Raw genomic sequence first — 27,833 nt, 5'->3', positions numbered from 1 at the left:
TCCAGAAGGCAGACCTTTTTTTGTGTGCGTGATCCATCCTCGTCTAACCCATCTGGCAGAATGACTTACGAAAAGGGGTCATTTTGCTGGTGAAAAGCCTCTTTAGCGTTATCAGAAGTTTGATTGGACATTGACAAAAATTTTTGCGGTTTTTAGAGCTGCTGTAGCTGTTCCTTAACACAAAATAGGATGAATCGGTAGTATGTTAGCTGTCTTTCAGGTTGGTGGCAGTCAGTTAGGACATGTATAAAATTCTCTACCTGGTCTGTAGCTGTAACTGTGATGTACAGGCAAAGCAAAAATTTAAAACTTATGAAAACAAATAATGCAATGATATTAGGATATACACTTTTGTATTTTTATTCTTATATAAGGTTATTTGCTGGCTATTGTTGGCCTCTAGTTCAGTCTGTGTTATTTAAAATCTAATATATGAATTATTTGGATTGAATTCATGTTCGGGGCCACGTTGTTGTATGTATTGATGTACAGCCTTGAATGTGAATAATTATTGTAAACTATATTTTACAACTTTTTTTCTGGCTTTATTATATAAATTTTCTATTTGGTCAATGATTTAATCATATAATTTAATGAATCTGTTTCTTCTCTTTTTTTCAAATATTTGTGCTGTAGACGTAGTTACTGGATGATGAATTTTCCACGTATGCTCGGTAGTCTTGTAATAAAAAAGCATGTAGAGTGTAGACGCTCGCTGACGTAACTCTTCTTTGATGGGGGCGCGGGTCCGGCGCGGGCGTGACCAGAATTCCGGGCCCGGAACCCGGCGGCCGCGCGCCGCACGCGCGGGGCGGAGGCCGGCGAGCCCCTCGAGCCCGAGGCCCAGCTCCGGCCGGAAGGGGGCTCGGCCGGCCGCTTTTCCGGACCGGAACTTCCGCCCGCCGCGTGACACAAGGGCGGGCGCTTTACGAGGGCGGACCCATGGGCGGGACAGAGTTCGGAGGACGGTATTAAAGACTGGACGCTTCCGGTAGACGGCCGCTGTGGCGGGGCTTGCTGGGATCATGGCGGAGAATCACTGCGAGCTGCTGCCGCCGGCCCCGGGCGGCCTCGGGGCGGGGCTGGGGGCTGGCCTGTGCCGCCGCTGCAGCGCGGGGCTCGGCGCCCTGGCCCAGCGCCCCGGCAGCGTGTCCAAGTGGGTCCGGCTCAACGTCGGCGGCACCTACTTCCTCACCACCCGGCAGACGCTGTGCCGGGACCCGAAGTCCTTCCTGTACCGTTTGTGCCAGGCCGACCCCGACCTGGACTCGGACAAGGTGAGGGCCGCGCGGGCCAGCCCTGGCAGCGGCCCGCCGCACGCCCCCTGCCCGCGCTGAGGAGACGCGCCTCGGGTCTCGAGCCCCGCGCGCCCCTTGTCACCCGCCCGGCCCGAGGGCGCCCGACCCCCCCGCCCTGGGCCGGGGGAGGAGAGGACGGCGCCCTGTCGCCCACCACCCTCCGGGTTTCCCATCCGGCGCACCTCGGGCGCCTCTCTCTCGCCTTCTCTTCGGCGGAGGTTTCCCGGACCCCGGACCGTGCCGTGGACCTACTTTCTTTCCCCCTCTGGGTTCTTTTGCCCCTGGTGTGTGAACTTCTCTTCTGTGTCTTCGTGTACTAACTGGCTCTGGTATCGAAGGACCCTGGCGTCTTCTAATCTTTTCGCATTCCAGACGTTTGACTTAACGTTGGCGTGGGGGGTGGGGGTGGGGTGGGGGTGTTGACACGGGTGACCTGCCTTTCCCGGTGACTTGCATTTAGAGAGTTGGCGCTCCCTCGTTTACGGCCACAACGTGCACCCACTCAACACTCAGAAGGTGCCGCCCGTCGAATAATTTTTCACAGAAAATGTTGCTCGTGTTAAGGGGTGGCGAGGAGGGACTAGGTAGGAATTTTTTTTGTTTTCCCCTGCTCTTCCGAAAGGATAGCAGCTTCTAGGTTTGCAGCGTGCCTTTCGTCTCCGCCAGCGTTCGTACTCCTGTGCAGACGATACAGAGACTATACTATCACCTCTGTAAGTCTTGTGTGGCCGAGGAAGAGCTTCTCAGGAGCTGTCTGGATTGAAACTCCGAAAAGGCTCTGTTGTAAGAATAATTGTTACCTGCGTTTATCCCAGGCAGCTCACGTCCTTTTAACTTTGTTGGGTCTTTTCAGTTGAGCCTACATAATTGCACTGGGCTCTGTGCCTCGCCAGCTCAACGTTTGCCAGGCATAAGTCTTCCCAGAAGGACTCAGATCCCTTTTCAGGTTCAAGAAGGCTGACAGAGACCATCCTTGGTGTGGCATGACCTTACCATCAGGAAACGAGAGCCCCTGAGTTACCACCACACCACTTGTCGTTGGTAGAAATCAGGGTTGGAGTTGCTGGCAGTCTAGTCTCCCTTGTCACCACCCCCAGCGGTTTCCATTGCTTAGTTGACCGAGCTCTCCACTCTCAGAGAATTGACCTCCCAGAAAATGACAGTCATCTCCAGGGTAGAAATAGCCTTTTGTTTGCTGTGATTTTCCTTTTATAGCAGGGGTGTATGTCTTACTGTGTCGTTTTTGTTTTTGTTTTTTTTAAACAGTGGGTCACAGTGGCCATTCACTTGCATTTCTACTCGAGAGTTCCTGTTTTGTGTATTGAATCAGATTTGAAATTGCTCTTGTCCACTGGGTTTTTTTCTTTTTCTTTTCTTTTTTTCTTTTTTTTTTTTGAGGCAAAGTCTCTCTATTCACTAATACAATTAAGACCCAATTAACGATAGCTTGCACAGTTAAGTCAATTCATCCCTTTATTTTGCTGTCTCAAGACTACTTAAAAAATTATGCATGACTGTAATAATCGTCCTTTGGGGGAGGTAATTAATCTAACAGCATATATCCATGTTGCTTTCTGTCATCATCATCCACTCAACCACATCTCATTTCCAAATTGTAACACCGAAATTTAGAACACGAAGCGGCAGATTCAGATTTTGTCTCACAGAGTAGTTGTTAGCAAATAAGGGTTAGTTTTTGTCACGGATGATGGGAATTTGCCAGAGGGAGTAGTGTTAATTCACACCGGTCACGGTGGTAGAGTACCTTTACTTCAAAGAGAAGAAAATGTGTAAGATACTGGGTCCTCTCAGTTTTTCCCCTCTTGGTTCCGATGAAAGAATGCCTCCCGTATTTGCTCCCAGATGCTGAGACTCTGAGCGAGGATACAGAGGATGAGGGCGGAGGGGAAGGGTGTTTGGAGAAGTGGGATGCCAGCGATTCCATGATGAACGAGGAACAGGATGTTGATGCACGTGTCAGAACCTCGAAGCCCTCGGCCCGTAGTTAAAGCGAATGAAAGCATACCTGGCAGATATCCCTAGGACTGGACGTCAGCACAGCCCAGGTGGAAGATTCCAGCTGGGCGTTTGACCAGTGTCGATTGAGCTCCTGGGCTCCAGCAAGCTGGTGTGTGGCTAGGCGTTGGGTGGGGAGACTTGAAGGGCAGTTCCAAGAAATGGGAGACCGGGAACCTTTCAGGAACCCGTTGGTTTGGAGTTCACTGGGAGAGTGCCTGGAGCTTGGAAGCCGTGTGGGAGATGTGCACCAAGGGTGGACAGACAGGTTGTCTTCTGAAGATGTGGACAGACAGGTTGTTGGGGAGAGTGGGGGGCGGGGCTGCGACCGGTCCCCCTCCCCCCGAATCCATGTTCCCTGTCTCAGGACTGAGCCTGGGACCACCGCCCACCCTTTCTGAACTCCAGACCCTTACCCTCTTGTCTCATGTTCTGACTCTGGGCCCACTGCTGCCGTGCCGTTCTCTTTACGGACAGCCCGAGCACGAATTCTCACTTCCTCCTGGGGTTTCCTCCGGCGGGGCTGTGTCTGGGGTGTTCGTTTCGGTATGTGCTCTGCTGTCCTGGGCCATCTTTCTCCCAGGCTCCTGTAAGGGGCAGGGCAGGCGTGATTCTTCTTCCCGGAAGTGCTTTGTAAATACTTGACGTGTGATTCATTTGGGTTAAGTCTCTTTGTATTCCGTGGTACCTGGCCCATGAGACATTGTTGAAAACAGGTTAGAGTTTGTTTAGAGCTGAATCAGCCCCTGTTTCAGTGTGGAGATGCTTTAGGAGTTAAAAGGGAAACAGGAAATACTGCTGCTTGGTGGTTTGAAACCACTCAGATTAAGTAGGATTTGAGGTGGGTTCAGTGTCTGCTGCCGAGCCAGGCCCGGAGAAAACATGAGCTTTTGTCCTTTGACGGGGCCATTGTCCTGGCTCCGGGGTTGCAGATGCTGTGGCGTCAGATGAGTTTTGGAGGGGTGGGGCTTGTCACAGTGCTTCTGACGACATGTCACTCGCAGTTCTTTGCCTGTGCTCACTCCGGGTAGACTCGGTGTTGGCAAGAGTTTCAGACAGAGTTTCGGTTGGAAATATAGTGGAAGGGATTTTACAGACAGGGTGAAGTGACGGGGGTGTGGGTGGAGGTACGAACTCTTAAGTCGCTTGGCAAGAGCAGTGGGGATTCCTCAGGGTGGAAAGAGCAGGTTATGTTCCGTGTAACCAAATCAGAGGCGAAAGGCTAACTCCCCAGATTTTTAAGACCATCCCGGGCACTGGTGACAGCTGTGTCGTCCTGTCTGAGGCCCTGAGTGGGTGTCCTGAGACCTGGGTGCGTTGCATTTCACGCTTTGGTTGAGGATGTGGCTCTGAGCGTGTTCTCAGCCCCGACCGCGTGCCGTGGCTGGTCTGGGACCCGAGCGAGAGGGGGCCCCCCCTTGAGCTGGGAGCAGCCTCTCCCCTCCCCCCAGGGGAGAGCAGGTGCTTGCTGGTGGTGCCCACATTTCCTCTTCACAGGGCACCTGATCGGATGGCCCTCGGACCTGGACCAGCCCGTGAGCCCAGGCCGGAGAGCCCTGAGAAAGGACTTGCCTTGCCGGCGCCTGAGGTTGTCCCCGCTGTCAGCCTACGGAAGGGCAGCCCGGGAGGAAACGCTTGGCCCTCCGGACCGCTTCCTCTTTCTGCACATGCAGCCTGTGGTCGCTCCTGCCCAGCAGGACGGTGACGAGTTTGCTTTAAAGCAGTGGTCAAAAAACTGCCCTCCATCAGGTGTCTTGCCTGATTTTGCAAATCGAGTTTTATGGGAAGGCCGAGGTGCCCGTTTGTTTGCGCGTCGGCTGTGGGTGGGCGCTCGCCACTCCCTTCCAGGACGCTCTGGGCCGACAGTGTTTAAAGTCCATTAAAGGAGCTGACTGGGCACCAGGGGACGTTTGTATATGGCCAGGGTGCTCCACCCGTGCTGCAGAGCATTTCGGTATGGAGCTGGGGAGACGGAGCGTCTTCTCTGATGGCAGAAGTAGACTGGGGACTCGGGCCTGACTTTGACTTTGGACACACCGTAACCCGCTGTGTGGCCTTGGGGTAAGCTGGTGCACCTCTCTGAGCCTGAGTTGTGGAGGAGCCTTATGAGTTCAGGAGGAGGGTGTAGGTCACAGCACCTCCACCCAGCGCCTGTGCGGGCTCCTTGCAGTAGACGGAGAGCACCGGTGGCAGTCTTAACTGTTTGCTTGGTTTTCAGAAAGAACTCTTTTCCCTCCTCTTCAGAACTTGTTTTGTTACCGCTTGCTTCTTATGTATACTCTGGGAACCGCCGCAAGCCTCGGCCGGCCTCCCAGGGCAGCATGTGGGAGCCTGGCCCTCCTGCTGCCCCTGCTCCCCCCCACCGCCCCCCAGAGCTCCTGGCCGATCTTAGGGCAGGCCCCAGAGGGCGGCTCCCCAGTTCCACCAGTGCCATGGGGGAGGGACACAGCTTCCTGGGCAGCTACCGAGTTTTCTTGCAAGAAATTTGAGGTCTTTGAGCCTGGAGAGCGCAGCTCCAGGGTTCAGGTACCATCCAGCCCAATGAATGAAATGGGCTTGAGGCATCCCAGTGTGGGTGCGACACGAGTGTCTCTTCCCGTCGTCCACATCCCGGGGGGTTCTCGTTTCCTCAGCAGCTGGGCTTCCAGGATCTTTGCAAGTCAGGGTTGGGTGGCAGCAGTCCTGGAGCGGATGAGCTGGACCAGCTCCAGCGCATAGGCGGAGGTAGGAGTTGTGAAACAGGCAAGGGAGAGGCAGGCAGCACGGTGCACCAGGTGGTCGTCGCTTGAGGCAGCGGAGGGGCCACGGGCCTGCCCTTCGGTCCCGGCAGGAAAGAAGGGCATCCTCTGACCCGGGTCTGCCAGCAGGGCCGAGTGTAGGCAGAGGGCAGAGGCCACCTTGGAGGCAGGGCGGTGGCTGTCGGAGCCGCAGCGGGCTCGGTGTGAGCCTCCGGCAAGGCGCCCTGGCTGCAGTGTGCTGCCTGCGGGCACGGCGTGGCCGACACCCAGGGGCTTGGAGACCAGCCTGGAGGCGGCCACGCCTCCGAGTCAGTGGAGGGGGCACTGTGGTCGGGGACCCTGGGTCCTTCCCGTGTGGTGCTTCTGCCACAGGGAGTCATGGTGCCCGCCTGTTCCCGTCGCTCGTTGATTTTCTCATGCCAGCAGATTTATAGTGAACACACGCATGCCCACCACCAAAGCAAGTAACGTGGCATCTGTGGAGGGTTTGCGTGCAGGTGTTCTGCAGCCGGCATGTCTCTAGGGAGGGGCGCACCTGACAGAAGTGTTGTAGCAGCTGGGACCTGGACGGTTGGCCCACGGGCTGGCAGGTCCGGTCACGGGATCTTGCCCAGGACGGTCCCCTTGCCCCAGCGTGACCGGCACCCGCCTCTGCGTGCACGGTGGATGCGGCGTCTGCTCCCAGGGGGAGCATCCCCATGTACCCTGGGGTCCGGCGGGACCCACGTGGGTGGGCCCTTCACACGAACGCTCGGGTTTGCTGCTTGGCGAGCTCTTGTGAGTCGTGTATGTCATCCTAAATTCCAAGTTGAATTGACATGTGGCCATCTGGGACATCCTGGCGGGGGGAGGGCCCTGCGAGCCGAGTGCAGTTTGAGGTCTGAGGACGTTGGTCGCCACGGGCGGTGCCGAGGGTCGGAATGACCCAGGACCCTGACACACGTGCCCTGTCTCTGTCCAGAGTCCTGCGTTTCCTGTGTTCCCCTGACGTGCGCAAGGGTGTGTCAGCTCTCAGGGTACACAGGGCATCTCGGGGCTCGTGCAAGGGGCGCTAAATCAGAACCAGCTGGCACTCCTGGGCATGGGGCGGGGGTGGGGGTGGTTGTGAATTTCAGTGCCTCATACATGTGTCTGGTGCCTCCATTTCATCGTTCGTAATCGGGGACGTCTAAGGCCTCTTTGGGATCAAGACTTTGACAAACTGTAGAAAACAAAACAGAAGAGGGCAGGGGTTGAAGGTTTTATGTACGAGTTTGAAATAGTCACGTAAAATGGATAACTTAAGAGTAAAACCTAAGTATTTCTAATAAGGTTCATCGCAGAGGTTTGTGCTCAGAGGAAGGATTCTGTGCTTTTGCATTTAGATTTCAACTGGGAAATTTGACAGAATTGATCTTGGTTTAGCTCAGGACACCCCGCCCTCTTCAGGTCTTGGTGGTTGTGCGTTCTCTCCTGCACCCAAGTGGTGGTGACGCTGTTTCCCGGGGTGTTGATGGAGGTTGTGAAGGTGACTGAAGGTGCTCCCCAAAGAGCGCTCACATGTCAACAGAATCATTCTCCATTTATTGTCGTTGATGTGTTTTTGTTTTTTTCTTAACGTTTATTTATTTTTGAGACAGAGAGAGACAGAGCATGAACGGGGGAGGGTCAGAGAGAGGGAGACACAGAATCTGAAACAGGCTCCAGGCTCTGAGCTGTCAGCAAAGAGCCCGACGCGGGGCTCGAACTCACGGACCGCGAGATCATGACCTGAGCTGAAGTCGGCCGCCCAACCGACTGAGCCACCCAGGCGCCCCGATGTTTTTTTTTTTTTTAATGTTATGTTTGAGAGAGACAGAGTGCGAGGGGGCAGGGGCAGAGAGAGAGAGGGAGACACAGAATGGGAAGCAGGCTCCAGGCTCCGAGCTGTCAGCACAGAGCCCGACGCGGGGCTGGAACTCACCAACCACGAGATCGTGACCGGAGCCAAAGCTGGACGCTCAACTTTCTGAGCCACCCAGGCGCTCCAAATCATTCTCCATTTAGAGTCTTGTGTGAGAGCCTGACACCCCTGGTCCTCGCTCCTCATTGCCATTTTCAGGACCATGTGGTTGTGTCAATGGAGTGACCCCTGAGGGGTGAGCGGCCCCCACTTCGTCCACGGTGCTTTGCTGGGCAGCGCATTCGATCCTGCCCTGAACCTGAGAGCCAGGTTTTGCTTCTGGGCGCAGAGTGGGCAGGGAGAACCTCAGGTTAGGGGGCTGTTTATTGGGTGGCCCGCTGTGTTTCTGGCCCTTTCGGAGCATTGATTCCTATCCGGCAATGTGAGCCAAGGGTGGCTGGTGGGCCCCGAAAGGAGTGGACGGGGTGGGCGGGGCTCCCGGGTGGTTTCAAAGCAGGATCGGCCTCCCTGCCTCCCTGCTGAGGGACTGCAGGTTGGGTATCTCCTGGGAGAGCATGTGATGTGGGCTTGGCCCTACCTTTGGTCGCTCGCTGGCTCCTCTCCGGGAAATGACTATGAGCACGGGGCTCATGGCCAGGGCCTGATGATCTCTGTGGCCCGGCAGCCTCTCCGTGTGGGGCCAACGGTCTAGCAGCCTAAGCTCAGGGAGGCAGGGTTCCAGCTTCCCATGGAGACGCTGGGCTCAGCCTCGGAGGGGGGGCCCGCTGGGAGTGGCACCCAGCCGACCTGCGCACCAGCGAGCCGCCTGCTCCGGGTGTGCGGCCTGCAAGCCTGAGGGGCGTTGGCGCTCAGTACCGTTCGGGAGCCAAGGCCAGCTTCCCCCGTTTTAAGCCTTTAAGGTACATGTACATTTTTAAAGCCAGCACTAAACAAGTAGGTCAGACGCTAATTCACTGAGAAGTGGGGAAGGTCAACAGAGGGAAATGATTTGTCAAGAAGCAGTCTTAATTCTGGCTCTTTCATAAAAAACACAAACCTCACCACTCTACAAATGTAGCACACGCTCATTATATAAATGGAGGGCAGGACAGAAAGAGGAGACGGGGGACCCGCGAGTCTCGCCAGCAGCCGGCGTTGACGTCTTGCTCCAGTTCCCTGCTGCCTGTCGTAAGTGTGACCAGACCGGGGTCCTGCCCGCGCCCACGCCGCTCCCGCACTTGGCGTTGTGGGTGTCGCCAAGATGCTTCTCCCTGGACTTTTGCTTAAGTAGCCTGAGACTTCTGAATTGGGGTGTTTCGTTTTGTTCTCTCTTTCCGTGTTCTGTACTTTCCTTTATTTCTGCCACAGGATAGAGGCCCCAGGGCCGCATTCCCAGCACAAGCACATGAGGTGCTGAGGCCCCTCGCCCTTGTGTCAGCGTGCCGGCCGCCGTGTCCAGGGTCTGTCCGCCTGTCCACGGCCCGACCACACTCACCAGCTCTGGAGCGTGCTGCTCACGCTCGGCTGCTCAGACGCTGCTCAGACAGAGGAGGTCCTGCCTGTGAGCGTGAGAGTCAGTCTGATCATCTGGGCAGTAGCCCAAGATCAAGGCCCCGGGGATTTTTGGGGTCTCGGTGTAGGGCCCCCCACACTTCCTGTGGAAATTGAAACCTCCCAGTGAGCCCAGGTAAGAGCCCCACGTCCTGTCGCTGCTGCCCGCCCTACTGCCCTCGGAGTCCCTCCGACGGAGATGAACCCCCAGGAAGAAACTGGTCCGGAGAGCCCTGGTGGGACTCCGTGGGGGAAAGTGCTTAAGTGCCGCTCTTCAGCGGCGGGGCCGGACAGGCTGGCCTCTCACTGGTGGGGGTGGCACGTCCGGGCGTCAGGTTACCCAGGGCACAGCCTGCCACACAAGGTCACTTGTTCTTTAGCGTGTTGGGGTCCCGTCAGTGAACCCGCTGTTCTGGGTCCAGGCGGGCTCCCCCCGAGGCAGGCTCGGGAGGAGGGCTCTGTGCTTCCCTCCGGGCCGGGCGTGCGGGAGTCCGTGTGGAGGCAGCCGAGGGGCCGAGCCTGCCCACCCTTCCCGTGGGGGAAGCGCGGTGTGATGCCGGTCCTCGAGCCCACAGTCTGGCCCCACTGAGGCCTGGGCCCCGTGTGATAGGGAGGTTCCCTGGGGTGCCCTGTCCCCAACCGACCACCTGCCAGCTGTCTGTTGAGGTAGCAGCGAGCCGATGAATCATTCCTGAGCTTGGTGATGTGCACACGTCACGTGCTGGACTCTTTTCCACCTGAAGGTGGGGGTGGGGACAAGTCCCCCTTGATTCCGTGTTGTGGCAGCACTGTCTCTTTCTTTCTAGACCTTGGGTCCTTGGGCCTTGCGTGGAGAAGAGTAGGGGTCCAGAGAGACAGGAGGCGGGGGTCCTGGGACAGTGTCTGACAGGTGCTTCTCAGATGGGGGTGGGGGCGTGGGGGTGGAGCACGAACATGGACTCGGGAGGGCCGCGTGCAAGCGGTGACCCGTCCTGGCCGGAGTTTGGGCGGAGGGCCCGGGTCCTGCCGCCGAGCTGCAAGGCTCCGGGCCCCAGCGTCCCCACACCCGGGTGCCGTCACTCCCCCGCAGACGGCTGTGGCTCGCTTTCACAGGCGGTAGCCCCCACGCCTCTTATTCTGGGTGGGCCTCTATGGGCTCTACTCCATGGAGGTGAGGTGTCCTTCGGAACTTCCCCCGCCCCCGTGCCAGGTCGGCGTGTCTGCGGACCTGTCCGGGCCGTGGTTGAAGCTTGCCGGCAGCTGGGCAGAGGGCCCTAACCCTCAGAGAGGCCCCGGGCATCCCCCGGGAGGAGCCAGGGCCCACCTAGAGGAGGGAAGCACCTTCTAACGGTCTGTTGTGAGGGCCTCACAGACTCCGGAACTGCCGCACGGGGCGAGGCTCCTTTGTCAGCGATCCCTGGGAGGCTCTGAGACCACCTTGCAGCGGAAGACAGGCTTGTGCACGCACTCACTCTTCCGCCTGCCTCTGACCCCCTCCCCGAGGTGAGGAGGCCGTGGGCGCTCGCCCCGGAGGAGAGTGTCGGGACAGCTTTTAGACGGGAGGAGGCAGAGAGCAGCTCCTCCGCTGTGTGTGTGGCGCTGCGGTCGCCTTGCCGCCTGAATACGGCGAGGTGATTCTGCTACCAACAGAGCTTCACTTGGCCCAGACCTGGAGTGGAGACAGACCGGGGTGCGAGGCTGCAGATGGCCAGAGGTGCGCGGAGCCTCAACACCGTGTGCCTGTGGCTTAAGGGGCGCGCGCAGACCCCACGCCCCCGCAACCCTGTGCGTGCCTCCTGGCCTGGGGTCATTCGTGGGGACGCTTGCTTTCTCGTGCGGGACTCAAGATGCTTTGTTCTTTGCAGGATGAAACTGGTGCCTATTTAATCGACAGAGACCCCACCTACTTTGGGCCCGTGCTAAACTACCTGAGACACGGCAAGCTGGTCATTAACAAAGACCTCGCAGAGGAGGGTGAGTTGGGGACAGGGGCCTGGTGGACAGGAGGACCTTAGGACGACCTAAGACACAGACCCCTCTGAGCCTGAGCTGCCCTGTGAGGCACAGGCCCCGTGTGCTGGGCCCCGAGCACCCCCATCCCCGCAGAAATCCCAGGTGCCTGCGTCCCCTCGCTGGCTCCTGGCGGCCTCACAGATGTGCCCCGTGGGCAGCATCTCTCGTGTGTCTCCGAGAGACGGGGCCGGCTCGCTGCCTCTCCCCGTCTTCCTCCGGAAGCGGAGACTTCGTGGCCTGCTACAGTTGAGGGGCCGGGTCGCCCCCCCCCCCCCCCCCCACCGTGGGCGGCTCCAGGGGCCTGGTTAGCAATGTGGCTGGAGCTGGGGCTCCTCCCCACGGACGCCGCTAGTTCTCACCGCTGCTTTGGCTCCAGCGGTCACAGACACGCCCGCCGTGGGAGCCCTGGGGACTCCTCGGTCTGGGTGCGCTCTCCTTCCAGGGCAGCACTGCACCCTCGGCTCCGACTCCTGTCTCTGCTCAGACGTTCCGTGCGGTCGCAGCAAGTAGAGATGCTGGGAGCAGCCGTTCGCGCGGCTTAACGTGTCACGAGGGCCCTGCGAGGTCCAGGGCGCTCTGGCTCCGGCTGTGACCGAGGTCCCGTGACGAGCGCCCACACTGGACTGGGCTGCTGCTTCCACCCGCGCCGCTTCCGGGTCGTTTCTTTTCTGGGCCTCCGGACCCGGGTCGGCGTCTTCTCTTGAAGTGACCCTCGTGGACGCGCACTCGTGTCGGTGGCAGTGCCTTGCCTTTGTGCTCTGCTCGTGGAGCTCTACAATTGCAGACGACACTTCCCTGCATGGACTGTTTCTGGGGGGGCTGCAGACAAGCGGCTGCCGCCCGTCTGCTCCTGCGAGCACAGCACGCGTAGCATCCCAGCGTCCCTGCGCGGGAAGGGGCCCCCTTCAGGCCGTGAAGCCCCGGCTCCCACGCACAGGCCTGAGGGGCCGGCCAACAGCCTCACCTTCTAGTTGCAGCCTCCCTGAGGGCAGCCCTGAGGAAAGATGCCGCCCACCCCCTCCCCCACCCTGTCCGTGTTGCCTGGAGACCTGGTTGGGCCTGAGCGGAGTTGGAGTTGACTCCGAGCTCCTAGTGCTGCCCGTGCAGGGACACGTTGTACAGAGTGAGGTCTGGCCGGGACAGATCATCTGGAATGCCCGTGAGCGATCTTGAAGCCGGGCCTTCTCGGTTTGTTCCTTAGAACTTCCTGGAGCTCGAGGGATGCCTGGGTGGCTGGGAGCCACCCTCTCAGCCAGCCACAGTCTTCCAGTTTAATGGGGAAACTGAGGTACCAACTGACTCAGCCCTTCACGAAGCCACTCGGCCGGGCCTGGGCCACACATTCAGGGCAGTAGATGGCCCATGGGCTGTGGGGGCAGGAGAGAGTGCCACCCCGGTGTGCCCGGTGCAAGGCTTGGAATAGGTGCAGGTGTGACTGTGCACCCAGCAGCCCACCCGGAGTGACGCGTGCCAGGAGTAGGGTCAGTAAGCGCACCCTCTGCCCTTGATCCTGGGGAGCCCCGCCGAGGGCAGCAGTGTCCACAGGAAGCCTAAGGGACCGGGCTGAGGAGCTGCCAGTGGCCGGGCCAGGTGGGCTGTGGTTCCACGGCAGGACAGGGGTGAAACATTTATTCCTGGGTCTGGTGAAAACTAGGCATTTTTCTCCATTCCAGGAGTGTTAGAGGAAGCGGAATTTTACAACATCACCTCACTAATAAAACTTGTAAAGGACAAAATTAGAGAACGAGACAGCAAAACATCCCAGGTAAGACCAGTGGCTACTCTGCCCGCAGCTTCCAAGGCCTGACACGTAGGCACCGCTCGCACCCCTCCCTTCTTGCCGACCGGGGGCAGCCTCTGCGCGAGGCCCCAGGATCGGCGCTGTCCTGTCTCGGTGGTCTTTCTCCACGATCATCCTAGCACCTCATTGCTTGCTCTCTAGCTGCCTCCTCTGGTGCTGCTGGCTGGCACTGTGGCCTGCACTCTGGGCACATGTGTCCAGTCCTGCCCAGCCTACCCTCAGGGAGCCCCACTCCAGGGGGAGGGGATAGACTTTGCCACGGAGGGTGTGGAGTGGGTGTGTGGACATCTTAGGGCGTTGTAGGCAGGGACGAAGCAAGTGCAAATGGCCTGTGACAGGCGTGTGCTCAGCCCACTGAGAGGGCTAGTGTGGCCAGAGGGAAAGCAAGGGGGGAGCTGGCAGTGAGTTCAGGGATAGATGCTAGAGGTGGGGGTCCTGCAGGACAGTGTAGGTTCCACGAAGACTTGGCTTTTATGGGGAGAGAAGGGCTCAGTCAGCACTCCGTGTGCCCGCCTGGTGGTGCAGATCCCCTCGTGGGACCCATGCGCACTTGGCCAGTCAGCAGTGCCGGAGCCAGTCCAGCCACTCTGCTGCCCATTAGGCCAGAGTTTGAAGCGGGCTGCGTCCGGCATCTTGCGCAGAGGGAGGCGTCGAAGGGTCTGAGGCATTAGTTTGCTGTCGTGTCAGCTCCGCGCTGGCTGGCAGAGTGAGCAGCTCCTGGGGGCGGGGCGGGGTGGGGGTGGGGGGGTTGGACCGTGGAGTGGGAGCGCCTGCAGAGCTGCCTCAGTTATCTAGAGGCTCCGCCCGCATGAAACTCCCCCTCCCCCAGCGGGCTCTCCCACCGGGCGCTGCAGGCCCCTGGCTAGAGCGCTTGGCCCTCGTCAGACTCTTGTTGACGACCTGGCCGCTCAGAGTAGCTGGTCCCAGGCCCACGGCGTCCCCAGTCCTTTCTCCTGTGGGAGCCTCTCGGGTGCCCTGACAGTCGGGAAGGATCCAAGGAGGGGGCAGGCCACAGTCACAGGCTCCCTGGTCATCTCCGGCCACTGGCCACTGCTTTCCCCTCCATCCAGCTGTATGACACAGTCTGGCCCGGCACCTGGCTGCCTCTGTGTCCCCCTCTGCGGGGGGTGGGGGGACGCGGTAGAGGAGCCTCTCCTCACAAGGCCTGGGGCCGTGTGACCGCTGTTGCTTCAACGTCCCTGTGCTCACCTCCGGGTCGCATCCCCCGCTGTCCTCCCTCTTTCCCTTGGGACCGCCGCCTCCTGCCCGAGGAGCAGGTCCGGAAGGACAGGCTGCTGGCGGGCGAGTCCCCGAGGTACTCTCAGCACCCGAGACCGAGCCTCGGCCGCGGCTCAGTGCAGGTCGCGGGTGGGTGCGTCGGCTGGTCGGCCCGGTTTTCTGAAGCCGCTTCACTGAGGGAGGAGGGAGGGCTCAGGGCTGAGCGCCTCGAGCGTCTCACGGCTTTTTCTGGCAGCGGAGCCCGAGGCTGGTCCTGCGAGGCTCCCCGGGCCTCCCTGCCGGGCCTTCCCAGCTGCCTGCGCTCACGCACGGTGTCCTCTCGTGTCCACGTCCCGCCAAGGGTGCTCTTGGGATTTCAGGAACGTGACTCATTGTATTTTGCAGTTTAGAAATAGAAATACTTGGGGAGGCGGATGAGGAAGTGGAAAACGGCAGCTGTCCGGCTTGTTGGTTTTGCTCTGGCGGACGCATTCGGGGTTGCTTTGCGCCCGACAGCCTGAGCCCGAGAGCTGAAGGGCGCAAGCGGCAGTCGCGCCTGGGTCCCCTGCTGGGCCGTCCCCAGAATTGGCGCACGGGGCAGGGCTGCCGGAGGGCGCGCGGCCCGACTCGTCTGCGGCTCTGCTTCCCCCAGGTGCCGGTGAAGCACGTGTACCGCGTGCTCCAGTGCCAGGAAGAGGAGCTCACGCAGATGGTGTCCACGATGTCTGACGGCTGGAAGTTCGAGCAGGTGAGCCCCTCCCCGCCACGCCCCTGCCAGGCTGGGTTGCCGCCAGCCTGCGTGGAACCTTTAATTACAAAGGCTCCACCCGGGTCCTCGGGCTGCTGGCCCTGAGGGCCAGTCATGAGGCGTCCGTGGCCTGTGGTTCGCCGTCCCCACGTGTCCTCCGACACCTCACGGGCCGCAGCCTGCGCCCTGTCCTGATTGGACTGGTGTCTGGGGGTGGGGCGGGGGGGGGAGCTATTCCTGGAGCCCCACCCCCACCCCGACACAGAGACCTCCATCCCCGCTCCCCTCCTCCTTTGCGGGGGGCCGTTCTCTGTGTCTCCCTCTGGCCTCTCCCTGCGTGTGTGGGATTGACAGCCTCGGTGTGTGTGGGCCTGGCCCCACCCTCTTGTCCCCTCGCGTCCCCTCCCCTGAGGGCCGACCGGATGGTGGCTTGGGCCCCTGTGTGCTACGGCTGGCACAGATGCCCTTCCCGGTGGGGCTGCCCTGCAGCCCCCAGTCCCCCTCCCGCCCGCGAGTGGAAAGGTGCTGCTGGGTCCGGCCCAGCCACGTCCCCCACTTTCCCTGCCTGACGTGAGGATGCGGGTGTTCCTTCCTTCGTGGTGCTCCGGCTCCCGTCCCGTGTAGCCGCGGCGCCAGCGCGGCCTCGGGGCATGTCCCGGGTGCCCTCACGTTCCTGTCCCTCGGGCAGGTCTGGGCTGAGGTTGGGACTTGTGACCCCACCTGGCCCCCAGCCCCCCGTAGCAACTGCCCCACTCACCAGGCTCCCCTCTGGCCTCTGGAAGATTCCTCCGTCAGTAGCTTCTGTCGGGCGTGGGTTCTGGCCACGGTGCGCAGTCCTGCCCAGAGAGAGGGTGGGAAATGACAGCGTCACCCGGCCTCCCCTCTGATTAAGGCCACATCTTTTTTCTGTGGGTCTTTAGAAACAACGGATCATGTTGTAGAGCGCCCTTAAATGTCACTAGGACAGGTGCGGCGTTTGCATCGTCCCTCCAACCTGCGGCCAGCTCTCCAGCCTGGCAGCGCAGCAGAGTGAGTGGTTGGTCCCTGGGGCCACCAGGGCTGCTCTCTGTCCCTGACGATGTTGGAACTAGGCCTGCCCTGCCCCATGCTGGGGGTCCAGGTGGCTTCTGACCTCGTTAAACTCGTGCCAGAGACCTTGCAGGGACAGGAGTCCCCACTGGCCCTGGTGTCCTCCCTCACATGCAGCCTAGACGAGGGCTGGAGAGATGGGGCTGCAGTCACTGGACCGGGTCACCCTCCCCTGGAGCCCAGTGCACAGCTCTCCTGCACGGGCTTCTGTCTTCCTCATCATGGCCAGTCTGAGGATTCTGTCCTTAACCCCTCTGGGTGGGTCTCTACTGCATCGCACAGGCCAGCTGCCTCTCTTCCCTTTGAATCTTTAAGAAAAAAATTTTTTAATGTTTTATTTATTTTTAAGAGAGAGACAGAGCGTGAGTGGGGGAAGGGCAGAGAGAGAGACACAGAATCCGAAGCAAGCTTCAGGCTCTGAGCTGTCAGCACAGAGCCTGACGTGGGGCTGGAACCCACAAACCGAGAGACCATGACCTGAGCTGAAGTCACACACTCAGCCGACTCAGCCACCCAGGCGCCCCTCTTCCCCTTGAACCTTAACCTGCTTTGCCCACTTTGTGCCTGGAGCATGTCCTCCTCCCAGTTCTTGCCTACAAAACTCCAGACCCGGTCACGTTCGATGAGAAATGCTCTACTTCTCAGAAGCAGGAGCGGGAAACACTGGGGGAGAAGTAGGGCGAGAGCCCCGACCCCTGAGGGGTCCTGCCACCACGCCTGGGTCATCAGTGATCGGCCGTGAGGCCAGAACAAGGATCTGAGGGAGGTTCAGAAGAGGCTGGCATGCCTCGTGAGAACGTGCAGACCGTTGTCAGGGGCCACACGCCCGCAGCTCAGTCTGCACCCAGGGCCGTGTACCCCTAAGGTTCGCGGGCGGTAGGACACCTCTCCCCACGTTAGTGAGCCTAGAACAGACTTCGGAGCGGCAGGGAGACCGTGCCGCCTGCTCTGCCCTCGTCTGGCCACGAAGGCTGTACGCTTGCCGCGTGGCCTTGCCCGCTGCCCCCGCCGTGTCCTCGTCCCCCCACAGTGCTGCTCGTAGTGCCCCTGCCTTTGAAAACCTCACCATGGTGTCAGGCTTTCTTTGGACTCCTTTTGCGTTTAAAAGCGCATGAGCCTGTGGTGGCTCCGGGCTAAGCTGGGCCGGGCGGGTCGGCCAGTCGGGAGGCACCCGCACCAGCCGAGCCTGAGGTGTGTGGAGGCCACAGCGTGCCGGCGAGTGCCCCTGAGCTGACCCTTCCACCTGCCTTCCCTCCCCACACCACTGTGCACCCTCCTCGGTTAACGGCCCTGGCGGGAGGGGGCCCGGTGGCCGCAGCAGGAACGAGCAGGGCGCCTGGGAGCCCATCACGTGTGTGTGCTCCGCCGCCGGCTCTGAGCCAGCCGCCGCTGCCCCCTCGTGACCTCCCAGCACAGGCTCCCTCTCCTGGGGCCCCACCGGAAACCTGACGGAGCCGGATGTCCCAGCAGGGATGGGCACGCGTGGTGTGTTGTGGGACGGCGTGTGTGCACGCGTGTGCTGTGTGGATGTTGTGGGACTGCGTTTTCCGTGAGTTTGTTAGAAACCTCTCGTCCAAGACCTGTCCCTTAACCTCCCGAGTGCCGGCTGTCTTCAGCGTGGGTGTGGGTGCCAGGCCAGGGTCTCCCTGCCGGTGGGGGAGGGGTGGGCGCTGGGCCGGGGTTCCCCTGCTGGTGGTGGAAGGGAAGGGGTGGGCGCTGGGCCGAGGTCTCCCTGCTGGTGGGGGAAGGGGAGGGGTGGGCCCTGCGCCAGGGTCTCCTGCTGGTGAGGGAGGGGCGGGTGCTGGGCTGGAGTCTCCCTGTTGGCCGCGGGGGGTGGACGGGGAGGGGCGGGTGTGTGTGCAGTGCTCCAATCCCATCACGCTGCTCTCCTCTGTCCCAGCTGGTCAGCATCGGCTCTTCCTACAACTACGGGAGCGAGGACCAGGCCGAATTCCTATGCGTGGTCTCCAAGGAACTGCACAACTCCCCGTACGGCACGACCAGTGAGCCCAGTGAGAAGGCCAAGGTAGGTGACTGCGGGCTGGCGGGCTCCGGGCACAGCCGTGGACACTGTAGCTCCCTGCCCGCGGAGGGGCTTGTGGCCACGGAGGCTGCCCTTTGCAGAGCTGAGCTCGTCTCCTTAGGGCCTTGTCGTTTCTCGTGGTTCGTATCGCGTTCCCGGCCACACAGGCTGCTGGGAGGCTTGTGCACCTCGTGCTTGTCGTTTGCAGTCCCGTAGTTCTCCCCTCGTGTCAGAAGCAGAGTTCTGGAAGGAGGGACACGTAGACCCTGTGGGTCACAGGTGGTGGAATGAGGGGTCTCTGAACACAGGCTCCCCCTTGGGGCGAGCCCCTGTGGACTCTGTGGCCCATGCCGTCTGCCAGCACATCTTCTAACGGGCAGAGTTGCTTCTGGAAGTCTGTCTTTTAAGTGGTGCCGTTGTAGGTTGTTTTCCCGAGGACTTGGGACGTCCAGGCTGGAGAGTGCCCCCCTGTCCCCGCCTCAAGTGGCACCTGCCTTAACCGCATCCATCCTGGTCTCGGGGGCCGCGTTTGGCTGGTGAAAGCAGCAGACTACCGGGAGTGTCGCCTTGCTCGGCCCCTTGTAAACTGTCACCGGCTCCCTGCCAGGCACTGGCTCTTCTGCCTGCCAAAGAGGCCAATGTGGCCAGGGGATAAATGCCTGGACGACCGTGCTGTGGGTCTGCATGGTAGCCTCATGGCCCGGAGCCGCGGCTGGCCTTGTCCAGAGGTGGCAGGTTCTAGTGGCCTCTCCTCTGGGCTCGTTCCTGGGGTCACTGACTCCAGATGCTTCCGTTCTTGGCAAAGTCCGGTACTGGCCGAGGCTGGCACCACCTGGCGGGACTCCTGGGCCTGCATCCAGCCTGGGGGGTGGGCGGCCACGGGTGGGGGCTGGGCTGGGGCGGCACCCCTGGTCAGCACAGGAAAGGGCCGCAGCCAGGATGACTTTAAACCGGGGACTCCCCAGGCTTCCTCAGATTCGTGGCCTGGGTGGCCTCCGGCCGGATCGCCACCGGCCCAGAACTGCCCCGTGACCCTTTCAGGGGCCCCCGTGGAGGTGTGGGCCCAGGAACAGACAGCAGAGTGTCCCCCAGCATGTTAGCTTTCCCGAAGTGGCCATCTCCGCGGGGCTCGAGGCAGCTTGGTCATCACAGCATGAAGTTCTGTGTCTTCACGACGGGGTGACTGTCTGGGACGCAGGGCGTCCGGAAGGGGAGGCTCCTGTCCACGGCCCGGCCTCGGCACGTAGCTCGTGTGCGGGATCCAGGGCAGCCTCTGGGTCAGGGAGCGTCCCCGCGGCACTGGGCCTGGGACGAGCCTCCCTTGGAGTCTGGGGTGGAAGGTGGCCCCAGCCTCATAAGGAGGCGGAGTTCTTGTGTAAGTTGTTCATTTTTAGAAGGTTTTATTTCTGAACTTGAAAAGTTTTCGTGGCCGAGCTTCACCAGGGCAGCCGCCTGAGCTCATTTCCCTCGGGCGGGGCTTCAGCTGCAGAAAGCTGCGTCTGCTATGAGGAAGCTCCAGGCGTGACCCCAAATCCCTCTGCTTTTGAAAACGTGGCCCTATTTTTCTCTCCAAAAATACCTCGCTCTGAAGTGTTGCAGCCACGGTGACTTCTAAACGGGGGCAGTGGCGGGAGCTCCCCAGGAGGCGGAACCATGGTTGGGGCCTCCAGAAAGTCGTGGAAAACCACTGGGGCCGGACTGGGGGACAGCCTGGTGGCAGCGGTGCTGTGCGTCCTGAAGATGGGAGTCAAGCGGGGGCTTAGTGAGGGCAGCAGTCCACACGAGGGTGGAGACCGCAGGTTCAAGGGCTTCCCGGACCCCTCTGCCAATCTGACGTTTGCTGGAAGGACTTGCGGAACTCTCCGGCGGCAGGGATGCGTGGGGACGGGGGCGGTGGCTGAGGCCAGGAGGCCTGGTGGACACGGAGCTCCCTCATGTAGTCTGTGGACTCAGGACCCGTGGTAGCATGTGGAGCACTGCCCGCCAGCGATGTCCCCCACCTCTGTGTCCAGAGGTTTTACTGGTCTCGGTGAACTGGACGAGATCAACTGATGATTGATCAGTGACCGATCTCCCACTTGCCTGATCACAGTCTTCAGCCACCGGGCCAACTGACCCTACCACTGTCACGTTCTTAGACCGTCATGTGTTCTCTGGAGCCAGCAGCATAGGCCAGACCTCGATTGGGCACAGTTCAGTTCTTCACTGAAAAGAGGGAAGGAAGACTCTGGAACTTGGGGAGTGCCAGGCCCAGGGAAAATGGCCATGTGTTTGTTTTTCTCCATGGCCCGTCTGGGCCTGTGGGTTCGGGGCCCAGGACCACCCCCGACGTGGGGCAGGTTCGTGTGTGCGTCACCACATGGCACCATGGGAGCTCCTGACCCCAAGTGCCGCCGCCCTGGGTGGACGCGGCCTCTCTGGGTGGGCTTCCCCCAGCTGCCCCCCGACCCCACCCTGCACTGACGGTGCCCTCTCTTCTTCTCCCTTGCCGCATGCTGCGTGCCGAGCCAGAGCGACGACGAGGAGACGGGTCCCGATGGGGATGACTCAGATTAAGTGTAAATGTCATGGTGAGCTCTGTCACCCTTGAAACTGACCACTCACCGTAGTTTCCTTGACCCCAACCCTTCCTCCGCTGCATTTTTCCCATACCTGTAGTTGACAGAGAACCTTCCACGCTTGACGCTGACTGTAGATCTCCAATGGAGCCAGCCTGTCTGTTTCCTTTAAGACATCTGCATGGGTAGCCCTGGAACCTGGGCTGGGGTCTCCGAGAGCCCTGTGTATCAGGCTTGACAGGACCTCCTCGCTGTGGGGGTCAGCGGGTCAAGGACATGGGCCTGCCCCTCCTGGGGGCTGGCAAGCACCCAGACCCTGGCTCCCTGCTCCTGTCACTCTGCCGTGGTTTCAGGGCCACAGAGACAGGGCTGTGCCTTAGCGGGTGGACCTCAGTCCCCATGCCAAAGCCCACAGTGCCTCTCACCCTGAACTTCACACAAGGGATGCTGAGAGAGGGGAGTCTCTGAGGACTTTTCTTTCCATTTGTCCTATGATGAGGGGCTCCGCTAATGCTCCCTCGGCCCCCAGCTGCTCCCCACGTCTCTGTGTCTCCTGGCCTCTTCCCTTGCCCAGCTCTAGAACCCAGCTGTGTTGACCACCAGCAGGGGCCACCTGCTCTGTGCCCTCATCTTGAGCACAGGAAGTCACCTAGAGAGGGCAGGTTGCTGGTGGGCGAGCCAGGTGTCATCCAAGGAGCTCCCCTGCTCCCTCCAGGGCTCCCATTCTCGGGCCAAGCCATACAGGTCGGGGCTCCTCAGCCTCTGACCCGGGAAGAGCTCGGGAAAGGCGTGCAGCCAGCCGAGCACTAAAAGGTTGGCCGTCGGGCCTTGAGAACTCTGGACTGGGGATTGCAAACTCAGAGCGGCATTTCCATCTTTAGTTATTTTCTCGATGATCGTATAAGTATACAACATCCTCGGTGTTGCCTCTCGACCCTCCCGTCCTTAAATATTTGTTATTTGGTTCTTTAAGGAAAGTTTGCAAGCCCTGGTCTGGGCCGGCGACCTGCAGTGCAAGTCTGCTGTGTATCTTCAAACTCCCCAGTAGCCACGGTGAGAAAGTCCAAAGAAAGGCAAATTTGTGCTCATACTGTCAATTCAGTACGTGCAGAACCTCAGAAATCGTGGAAATACTTACTTTCCTCCTCGAAGTCTCTGAGACCACATGCGTAGTTTGTGTTAGTGGCCCCCTGTTCGGAGCTGCCGCGCCTGGGGCTCAGCAGCCACATGGGCCGTGGGCTCCTGGATCGGCCTGGCCGGATGCCGAGCTGTGCTAGGAGCCTGGGCAGGTGCTGGGGGAGCATGGGGGAGCCTGCCTGCCGGCCAGGCACTGGCTGCACCCACCTCCTCCTGGAGGTCAGTCTTCTCTCAGCCCCTGCCCCCCGCGGTTCATCTTGCTCCTCCCCGGGGAGCTGCTCTAGGGGCCTGGGCTTGGCCCGCTGAAGCAGCGTCAGCCTGCCTGGGCCCGTCCGCCGGGGACTTGAGGGACACAGCTGGTGTCCGTGAGAGGCGGCCCAGGTAAGAACCCATGCTGGGTGGCCTGGCCTGTGACTGTCACAGGTCCTGGGAGGGATTTTCCATCCTTGTTAGGAGGCGGTAGTTGGGCCTCACTCTGGTGGGGCAGCCCCTCCTGTGTTGTCACCTTGCTCTGGGCCACGTTGCGGTCGCATAGGCTTCCTCCTTTCCGCTGTGATCTGAGATGCTCCTCTCCTCTGCTGGGCTCCCTCAAGGTGAGCGGCAGCTCTGTGCTTCATGGGCTCCCACCGATTCTGGCTTGCCCTGCAAACAGCAAAGATGCTGGGGCTGGGGCTGGGACCAGCATCTTGGGAACAGAAGGGACCTGCAAGGGCTGAGTGGGTGTGTACGATCATCCCGGTCACCTCCTTGGGCCGTGTCCCTCAGACAGGGTCCATCTGGGCTGAGGAGGGATGTTCAATCTGGGGTGCTGTTCCCCCATCACAGCAGAAGGTGCACCGTACAGGAAGAAAAGCGGGGTCCCGGGTGGTGGGCACAGTGGGCCGGAGAGCATGAGAGCATGCCCCTTGGGTGTTCGGAGCCCTCAGAGACGTGCTGGGCACGGGTCCAGGGACCAGCAGGGGCATGTAAGGCACCAGGGCACAGGCTGGAGTGACCCTAAAGAATTTGTGACTCCTCAGTGATTCCGGACAAGTGACAGAGAGTGACTGGTGCCCCCGTTCCTGTGGCCACACTGCTCTGGGCAGCCACCCTGGCCTGTGACCAGGTGGTTGGGGGCTGGTGGGGCCTCCCTGGAGACTCCGTGGCCAGAGCAGCCGTGTGGACCTGGTGCCAGCAGGCTGGCCCCTCCCGGGGCACAGTCCCACCTTGTGCCTGGGTCCAGGGCTCAGAAACAAGGTGTCCTCAGAGCCAAATCTCACTAAGCTCCGGAATTCGAGCAGAAGATGCCTCCAGGAGGCTAGCTCTCATACTGCCGACACTGTGGGCTATCTCCGGTGCCCACCTTGGCCGGGTTGGGCCAGGCCGGGACTCAGGACGTTTCTCGTGGTTATCTGGTGTTTAGCCATACCGTACATATTGATTGAAACCACAAGGTCTGCCAGCTCTGAAGCCCCCACCTGGGGACACAGGGCAGTCCCTTCCCCATCCTGATCTGCGTGGGGTTCGGCTCCGCAGGTGTTTGCCAGGACTCAGGCCTGTCCCCAGGTGGCTCCAGGCCTTGAGAAGCTCCCAGCCTGGTTTGGGGGTGGGAAGCAGAGATGCCAGGGCTGAGGGAGAGTGGGGGCCTTGCTCTGTCCCTGAGATGCCGAGGAGGAGTGACAGACACAGGGACGGGCATCGTGGCCGAGGAGCATTGGGCTCTGCGGGGCTGCAGCAAGGAGGGGTTGGCACCCTTGAGGTGTCCGGTCCAGTCACAGGGAGGCCAGCACACCGTGAAGCAAAATGTCAGCCCTGCTGGGCAGCGTGCAGGGTGAACTGGTGGGTTTGGGGGTGATGGGGTAGTCCTGGGGGCTCAGGCTTCCGGGATTTGTGATTAGTGCAGGGTTGAGGGGACACTGAGGGGACTTGGTTTGTGATGGGACACGGAAAAAGAGGAGCAGGCTGTCGGGGGACCGACGGTACCTGGTCATACACGGGTCTGCAGCCCAGGACTTAGCTAGACTGGACACTCGGGACTTGGTGCCTATCCCACAAGCCCTGGCACCCTCGGCAGGGAAGAGCAGGGGTGGCTCTCAGAGGACCTCTGGGCCCTTGATAAGGAGCCACTGGTGTGGGAGGTGGGGGCACATATGTCTGCCGTGGGCCAGGATGGAGAGCCGGAGGGCCCCTGGCAGAGGGCCAGAGGTGCGTGAGACGGCCCCCTCAGTGGGGTCTCCCGGCCCTTCTCTGCCCCTGACCTTCGTGCTGGCCTCTTTGGCCCCCTGGGGCCCCCCGGGCGTGGACTGGGGCTCTTGGGCCCTGCTTCTGGTGCAGGGCGCCTCTCTTTGGGGCCTGGTGGCTCCCAGCTGGCCGCAGGCCGAAGCCCTGTCCGGCACCTGAGTCCTTATTCTCTGTGTTTGGCGTTTTCAGATTTTGCAAGAACGGGGTTCGAGGATGTGAGAAGCATAGTGTTGACAGCTGAAGAAACATTTTATCTTTTCCCAAGATGCAACGATCTGCCATGTCGAGGAAGCTTGGCCGTGAGAAGAAACCTGCTTTTGACAATTTCTCTAGAGATCTGGGTGTGGATCCTTTTTTGCCTCTGAGGTGGGTGGTGAGAGACGGGACCAGCTGTCTGAGGCCCGGCATCCCCGCTCGGAGGAGGCGTGCTGGCCAGGTGGGTGTCCCCACAGGGCCCCCGCTCGGTATCCCGCGTGCCGCATGGGCCCGAGGCAGGATGCTTCCAGCCAGCCTAATCACCGAAGAGCATTTAAAGGACAGCGTTCTTGGTGCTACATAAACAGTCTATAGTGGAGCCTGGGCCTCGCTGGTAGGAAGCGGCTGCAGCGCCACGGCCCAGGCTCTGGGTGCCCGCTGGCACCCACCCACATGCGCACCAGGCCCTGGTCCTCGGGTCGGGGAGTCTGCCCTGCCTCCCTAGCGGGAGCGGTTGGCAGCGTCTCGCAGCCCCAGCGGCTCCCGGGAGAGGCGCCCTCCGCGGGTTCACTACTTTCCGGGCCTCGGCTCCCCCGGCCTGACCCTGCCTGGAACAGTCGAGGCTTCTCCATTTGTATTTTCCAGGCAAGAGAACTTTGCACCCCTTCTTCCCCAGTGTGGATGGACAACGTAGCGTTTTTACTTTTTAGAAATGCCCGAAAGTGTTGCTGCGTTTTGGACCGATGTGTTAAGTCACTCAGAGGGAGGCAGAAGTCCGTCTCGTGCGGCCCACCCTCAGGCCTGTGGGGAGCCGTTGCCCGTCAGTGCCTTTGTCTCGCCTGGGATGGAGGCCGGGGCGGGAGGCCTGTCCACCTGGCTTCCGGAGCGGAAACTCCGGGTCACGCCGAAAGTTGGATGTTTACAGTGCGTCACAAATCCCTCTCGCCGGCTCTCTCGTTTTCTTTGTCTAACTATGCAGTTCTCTGGTGTTTCTGGGGTGTTTGAGACTTCACACAAGCTGCACGGGCTCTGCCCACACGACCTGACATTGGAGCCACTAGAATCCCTGTAGGAACCGCTGCTCGCATGCTCTGAGGACGGGCCTTCCTTAGCTGGCCGTGGGGGCCGTCCGCGTGCGGGGGGCCTGGCTCGGACGTGCAGCTCTCGCCTTCCTTGCTAGGATCGCTGTGCGCACTGACCGCTGCCGGGTGGGGCGGAGGCTCTGACATGCTTCGTTTCCAGTGCTTCTGGAGGCTTCTCGCCTGTGCCCTCTTCTCCTTTGCCAATGACCTGATTAACCTACTTCTCCAGCACCCAGGACTTACCTCCTCCTTTTTGTAAGGTCTGTTGTATGTTGTTAGCTGTTGGCTTCAACCGTTCATAGCAACCTTTCTATAGGGCACATTTAGGTCCTCGTGACCCGCCCTCCCGGTGAGCCCCAGGGAGGGGGGCAGCCCCTTAGTGGCCTACGGGTGTACCTGTGGGGGCCCTGCTGGCCACTTAGCGTCGTTTGATTTGTGACCTTGACATAATAGATAGGCTTGTTGTTTTTTAATTTAAAGATATTAAGACTTAATTCACTAAAATTTATTCTAAGGGGATATTTATACTTTTATACTTTTTTAGGTATCCGTATTTTATCAGCTTACAGCCTAAGTTTCCCCTGAAAATAGCGAATAAAGTTGTGTATTTATGAATGAGCAGAACAACTGTCAGTGTCTTAAAATGTGCGGAAAAGCAGCTGCTGCAGAAACGCTGCCCTGGGCTCGTGGTGACCTGGACGCAGTCAGTGGCCAGGGCGGAGCCACCTGTGTATTGGCTGCCTGGCGAGGGCCCGGCGAGGACCAAGGCACAGCAGAGCAGCACGTGCCCATCTCCCACCTCCACCAGGCCAGCCCCGGCCGCCTCCCCTACCTCTTGCTGGCATCATGCCCCCATCCCCGGGGAGAGGAGATCGTCTTCGAGTGGCATTGTTAAGGCACTGATGCCTCGCGGCGTTGAGTGTGTTCACCTGTCTCGTCTCTCACCCTGGCCAGAGGCACCAGCTGTGTGGAAATTTCTCCGCATCCAGGGGCACGTGCCGCCAGCATGCGGCCTCTCTGGCTCCCCCTGGTGGCCTCGGGCTGCCCTCCACACTTGGGGGAAATTCCCGCCCCCTGTGCTGCAGCCCCGCCCCCCTGAGGTTGGGAGGGATGCCTTTGATCCCAAAATACTGGAGCATCTGGCTGCCCAAACCCCCAGCCGAGTCCGAGTGTCCATTCTGCTTCCAGGCATGCTGCTGGCCTGGGGCCGGGGGTCCCCGGGGTCCTGGGGTTTGTCTTGCCAGCCCAGGCTGGGGAATGGGACCTGCTTGCCCGGGGGGCGGGGGTGCTGAATTCTCAGGCGCTCAGTGCACAACTGGGAGCGCGTGGGGCAGGACTCCAGATTCTGCCTCTGTGACTTTGCTTTCTGCACAGACTGAACTTGACATTTTCCAGCTCTGGGGATAACAGAGAACCCGAACGTGTCTTCAGGTCCCTCTGCCAAGGTCTTGCGTCTTCCCCATCAAAGCCCCGAGCTTGTCTCCTGTCCAGGCGAAGGACTGGAAACCGCCGGTCATGAGGCTGAGGGCCCTGACGCGGTCCACCGGGCAGGCAGGCAGGAAGCTCTGCCTTGTGAGCCTGGTGCTGTAGGCACAGCCCGCCCGCCGTCAGGGGTGTGGGGAGGGCAAGGGCACAGCTCTCTGGGCAGCCAGCCCTGTAGCTCCAGGAGGCCAGCGGGCCGGACAGAAGAGGGAGGTGGGTGCCTGGAGTATGCAGCTGCTGGGCCCCCAGCCAGAACCTTCTGGGGCACCGCACAGGGGCAGGCACCACCCCTGATCGCCTTGTCATGCCTCCCTCCCCTACGCCCACCCAGCAGGTCTTTCTGGCATCTTCCATCCTCCCCAGAGCTGGAGGCAGTGGCTGGCTGGTCCCCCACTGCCCTTTGGTCACCGGGCCTGACTGAGGCACAGGGCTGAGCCTGAGGTGCAGCTGTGTGTCGGTCCTGGGGAGCCTGTGCCCTCAGGCCTGCCGGGTGCCAAGGCCCCCATGTGGCTGTGAGCAGACACAGCTCAGCTCCAGCCCCGCCACCACGCACCCGGCCACACTTCTGGAGACAAACCGCACGTCTGCACCAGCGTGTGGATGCACCGCCCGTGGGGTGAGAGGGGCAGAGTCGATCTCTGGCTTTGGGGGCTTTGATTTGCACATACACCCCTTTTCCTTCCTCTCCTCCATGCGTCCCGCCTACCCTGCCTTCTGAGCACCTGAACTCTGGGTGGACTCCTGCCCGTGCACAGATGCTCCAGGGCCTGGGGCTCCCCCAGGGCAGTCATCATGCGCGCAGGGGTGTGGATCTCCATGCGGGA

General features: G+C 60.5%; 1 protein-coding gene across 1 annotated transcript; it reads left to right on the top strand.

The window, feature by feature from the left end:
* The first annotated feature begins 599 nt into the window (after nt 1-599).
* KCTD5 (potassium channel tetramerization domain containing 5) lies at nt 600-26,146 on the top strand. Its single transcript, XM_042971667.1, has 6 exons — nt 600-1,277; nt 11,309-11,417; nt 13,130-13,221; nt 15,128-15,223; nt 18,213-18,338; nt 24,440-26,146. The coding sequence occupies exons 1-6, from the start codon at nt 1,026-1,028 to the stop codon at nt 24,467-24,469; spliced, it is 705 nt and encodes a 234-aa protein (XP_042827601.1). The 5' UTR covers nt 600-1,025; the 3' UTR covers nt 24,470-26,146.
* The last annotated feature ends 1,687 nt before the right edge of the window (nt 26,147-27,833 follow it).

The sequence above is a fragment of the Panthera tigris genome, chromosome E3 (genome assembly GCF_018350195.1).
Source record: "Panthera tigris isolate Pti1 chromosome E3, P.tigris_Pti1_mat1.1, whole genome shotgun sequence".
NCBI classification, from domain to species: Eukaryota; Metazoa; Chordata; class Mammalia; order Carnivora; family Felidae; genus Panthera; species Panthera tigris.
This window is presented reverse-complemented; position numbering and strand designations above follow the sequence as displayed.